This window comes from Limulus polyphemus, unplaced genomic scaffold (assembly GCF_000517525.1).
Source record: "Limulus polyphemus unplaced genomic scaffold, Limulus_polyphemus-2.1.2 Scaffold7346, whole genome shotgun sequence".
In the NCBI taxonomy this organism is placed as follows: Eukaryota; Metazoa; Arthropoda; class Merostomata; order Xiphosura; family Limulidae; genus Limulus; species Limulus polyphemus.
This window is the reverse complement of record NW_013672956.1, coordinates 19,626-24,467: the sequence shown is the minus strand read 5'-3', so window position 1 is coordinate 24,467 and position 4,842 is coordinate 19,626. Positions and strand designations below refer to the sequence as shown.

Sequence of the window (4,842 nt, the reverse complement as noted above, 5' to 3'; positions counted from 1 at the left end):
TTATCCATGTAAGCTAACCCTAATTTATAATAAAATAAACGTTACGTATTGTAGCTTACATGGATAACCCTAATTTATAATAAAATAAACGTTACATATTGTAGCTTACATGCATAACTCTAATTTATAATAAAATAAACATTACGTATTGTTGTTCAGAACTTCTAGTATAATTCAATGTAATTTTAACTGTTGTTTTCCATTTTCCACATAAAACAACATCCATCATATCGCGTCTGCAAACCAATAGAGCAAACAAGATAAAAATGAATAATTAACTAGAAATACTTAATAATTTTAATCAATTCTAGTTGTTCGTTAGTTGCAAATATTAACGTATTTTTAAGTGTTACGTTTTTATTGCTAACGTCTGCGAAGAGACACACACATCCTTTGAAACTTTATAACTGTAATATTAAGCCTAAACGTTTTGCCTCCGTATCCGAAAGCGTATGTTCCACTAACTTAACTTAATGACGACACGCAGGATACTGCAAGTCTGCATGGAGATACAAACATTCGTTTAAGCTTTATAACTGTAATCTTAAGCCTATATACACATATCTGTGTTAGAAGTGACCACCTGAAAATAGCGTTACCGCTTACGTTATTCAAGTTATTGTCTAGAGTTCAAACCCTGTTAGTTACGTAGGTTACTCGTTACTTGGCATACATGTGCGCCCTAGGCCATTCAGGTTGTCCTTAATTATATCACAACTGACCAAGGGCGTGGTGTTAGAGTTAGGGAAAAGCAAGCTAACCTGGGAACCTACCCTCCCTACGCATGCCCATCTTCAGACACTTCTTGAGCCGGCAGTACTGGCACTGGTTACGGTGATGTTGATCCACCGGGCAGTTCCTGTTTCCGCGACAGGTGTAGGTCAGGTTTCGCCTGACACTTCTCTTAAAGAAGGACTTGCAACCCTCGCACGTAAACTGACCGTAGTGTTTACCACTGCTCTTATCCCCACAGACCACACATTCCAAGTGCTGAAGGTTTTTGTCTGCATTCTGAGACGTTGTATTAGGTGGAGGGGGTCCGTTCAAGACTGCCGTTGGAGTATGTGGAGCTAAGTCGGTTTCGGTAACCGTAGATCCGTCGTTTGGTGGCGGGTCTCTCCAAGAAGCTACTGCCAATGCCATAACAGATGACGCACGCTTAATCCTCGGGAAAATAAATCCTAGTTTCTGTTCGGTTTATTTCCCCATAGAAGCACGCTGGGACGGGTAGAGTGAAGTGTACGGCTTAGCTCACACGACTTCTCACTGCCGGTATACCGTAGTGTCCTCTCAGAGCCAGAGCAGACGAACAAATGGAGCTTCACATCAGCTGCATTCCAGGAAGGGAGGAACTGCACGTGAACTTGGGCCGGAGTCTCGCGCTTCAGCAGCTGGACGGACTTCCCAGGTCGTGAATTACCGCATAATAGTCGGTACTTGCGTTGTCATGGCAACTTTCCCGTATATGGCTACGGTGTCATCAAAGTTCAACAAAGCCTATCAGTGAGAGATAATGTTGTTATACCCTGGAGGCAATCAAAGCACAGCTACGGAAAATAATCGGCTTCTTTCTCATTGGTCATTTTACTTGTGTCTAATTTAATATGCTCTACAAGTGTTGTCAAATTCTAATACTGGCTCGCGCCTATTCAGGTGGCAAAAATAGCCAATCACTAAGAAAGCTGACCAGAGAGTAAATGTGGAATTAGGGAAGTGTGAGAAAGGGGCTGGAACAGATTTCGAAGTACTCAACTGCCTGTAGAAACCATTGAGGTTGAAGACTAGCCTCACGAAGAACAAACACAATTCCTTATTCTGTATATATCACGTTCGGACAGAAAGGGGGACGCGACCTGGATCTGAATGGACGTAATAACCTCGTGCCACGTAACGTACCCATCATTTTTCTGTAACACTTCAAGGTTACGCTCAAATTACGTATCCTACCCCGACATATAACACTACTTGTTCGGGTGATCTTACAGACCATCACTGAGATGGCGCTGTAAGAGCACCGAGACACAAAGTAATTTTTAACATTTTAATTTTAAAAAATATGCAATAAGTTGACTAATTTTTTAAAAACAAGTTACATAAGAACATTATGTATAACATTAACCTGTTGCTGAAAATAACGCCATCCATTCAAACATATATATCGAAGTATTAGTTTCGTTTAAGAGTAACTCACGACTCCTTATTTTATACTTTTTAGGCATTTATAAAACACAAGTGCTGTACGTTTCATCTTCTCATAATCTTCAATCGCTATATTATATGTAGTTCTATCAATATGTACATTTAAATGTAAATAAAATCACGACGCATATCTCCAGAATGTAACTTTATTAGCTCAGTATTTCGCTATTACAGTTTCGTCAGGAGCTATCGATATCATACAAGTTCAATATATCAATAGCTCCTGACGAATAGCGAAATATTGAGCTAATAAAGTTACATTCTGAAGATATAAGTCGTGAATTTATTTTACGTTTATCGAAATGTCTCATAATAAACTCCAGTTTGCGTTAAACGAAGTTAAGAATAATAATATGTACATTTACTTTGCAGTTATGAAAATAGCAAAAGTATTTGAGAAATTAAGTCTAATTGAAAACGATGTAAACACACGTTTAAAACTGGATCCTTTGAACTCATAAAAAAAACAAGTAAATCCACCTGATATTGTTTATAATCAGCTCAAAAGAGAGAAATTATAAACTGGTTAGCCTTAGAAAAACTATCAAAACGTTCTTACTTAAACTAATAGTCCTAGTCACTTCCTTCTCTTGCACTATGGTCCCGTAAGCTTAAATCTGCCTGATATCGTTTTAGTATAAAGTGTGTTAGTTCTAGCCACATACTTCTCTTGCACTACGGTTCCATAGGCCTAAATCTGCGCGATATTTTTTTAGTATAAAATGTGTTAGTCCTAGCCACTTACTTCTCTTGCGCTACGGTCTCATAGGCCTAAATCTGCGCGATATTGTTTTAGTATAAAGTGTGTTAGTCCTAGCCACATACTTCTCTTGCACTACGGTCCCATAGGCCTAAATCTGCGCGATATTGTTTTAGTATAAGTGTGTCAGTCCTAACCACTTACTTCTCTTGCGCTACGCTGCCATAGGCCTAAGTCTGCGCGATATTGTTTTAGTGTAAAGTGTGTTTTCTTATTATTCTTTAATTGTAATTTATAACAACAGTTCGGCCAGTTGGAGCCATTGTTTGTTGTACTGTTTGAATGACGTAGTAAACCCGATATCACTTGAGAAACTTTCAGTAAAACTTCAACCTTTCTGTTTGTTATTAAACACAAAGCTATCTGTGATCTGCCCACCGCAGACATCGAAACCCGAAATTTAGGGTTGTAAGCTATGAGACTTGCCGCTGAGCCACTAGGGGCAATGAATTGTAGCAAGTCGATTAAAATCACTAGGGGTTAAGTAAAACAATGAAAGAATTAGTGAGTCTTTGCAGAATTAAGTGAATAACGCACCGCTAGGGTAATGTCCCTGTTAACGTCCTAGTATCCAATGATTAAGATATTGTTTAACTTACGTGTAAAGTATTAAGAAGGTGATGTAAAACAAGTTATGGGACCAGAGGAAGACTGAAAGCTAGGCTAATGGGAATATAATTATTAAAATATAAATAGCCAACTTTAATTCGTAGGAAAATTTTAAATGCCGATATGTTTTTCTAAAGGAATTGCGAACTTTTAAAAATATTTGTTGCAATATATTCATTTAAATATCTTCAGAAAATCATGAATACTTTATACGCAGATTATTGGGGTTAGAATTAGCATAAATTATGCTTCAGCATTGAAGGTTATCACCACGAAGCACAATGGTAAAACCTCTGATTCTTCATTTCGTTTTGGTTTTTAGTTAGCAACAACGTGTTATAGTAGCTGATGTTCTAACTTAAAAACTCTGTATCTATATAGCGAGGACAGACGGAGGCTGCTACATAAACAGCATAGTACAAGATAGCTTCTGTGGGGGATTGAAACGTGACTGTACTATCCATATCCTTTAACAAGTCGAAGGTCTCCTTCAGTTGTTGGACCAGTTTTCAACTTACTCCTAGCGGCTGTTCAGAGTTCCTTTGTACAGGTGCATCCAGCGCCCTCAGGCTACATTCAAGAAATTTGGTTTTAAAACAAGTCTTTCGAGCAGCATTCCTGACACGATCGAGCGACAGACGAAAGAAGGTATTGTGTGTGTGTGGTAGATAATGAGATGTTTTAAACTATTACACAACCATTTTACATGATAGAGGACTTCCACAACTGGGGAAAGTCAATTCTGTTGGTTACTAATTTTATTTTACAAGTGAAATAGTTACTGTACTGTTCTAGTGACTTGTTTTCCAAAAAACAAAAGCACGAATGTAGAATTACAAGTTTCCTTTCTGTTTGAAAGTTGCAGTAATTATGCAGCGTATGGTCCAGAATCTAAATATGATAGGCCTAATACAAACACATGTTAAATTGATGATCATCGACATTCCTAATATGATAGGCCTAATGCAAACACATGTTAAATTGATGATCATCGACATTCCTAATATGATAGGCCTAATGCAAACACATGTTAAATTGATGATCATCGACATTCCTAATATGATAGGCCTAATGCAAACACATGTTAAATTGATGACCATCGACATTTCGTCTTACCACTTGCTACCCTTGGAGTTTTATTATTCATTTTTTCACGATTCTGTCAAAGATATTAATCAAAGAGTTATTTGATTCATTTGATTGCTACGACAGTTACCGTATTTTTCGGAATATGAGACACACCTGTGTATAAGACGCACCCTTATTTTGAAGAC

General features: G+C 37.7%; 1 protein-coding gene across 1 annotated transcript in view; it reads right to left on the bottom strand.

Annotated features, from left to right (window-relative positions):
• LOC106474549 (nuclear receptor subfamily 2 group F member 1-A-like) overlaps positions 1-1,890 on the bottom strand; it is a gene marked incomplete at its 3' end in the record, with an annotated part of 4,778 nt that extends 2,888 nt beyond the window's left edge. The window contains exon 1 of the mRNA XM_013935239.2: positions 774-1,890. Coding sequence (XP_013790693.1) covers positions 774-1,143 — 370 coding nt within the window. The remainder of the gene's footprint in view (positions 1-773) is intronic.
• Between the last annotated feature and the right edge of the window lie 2,952 nt (positions 1,891-4,842).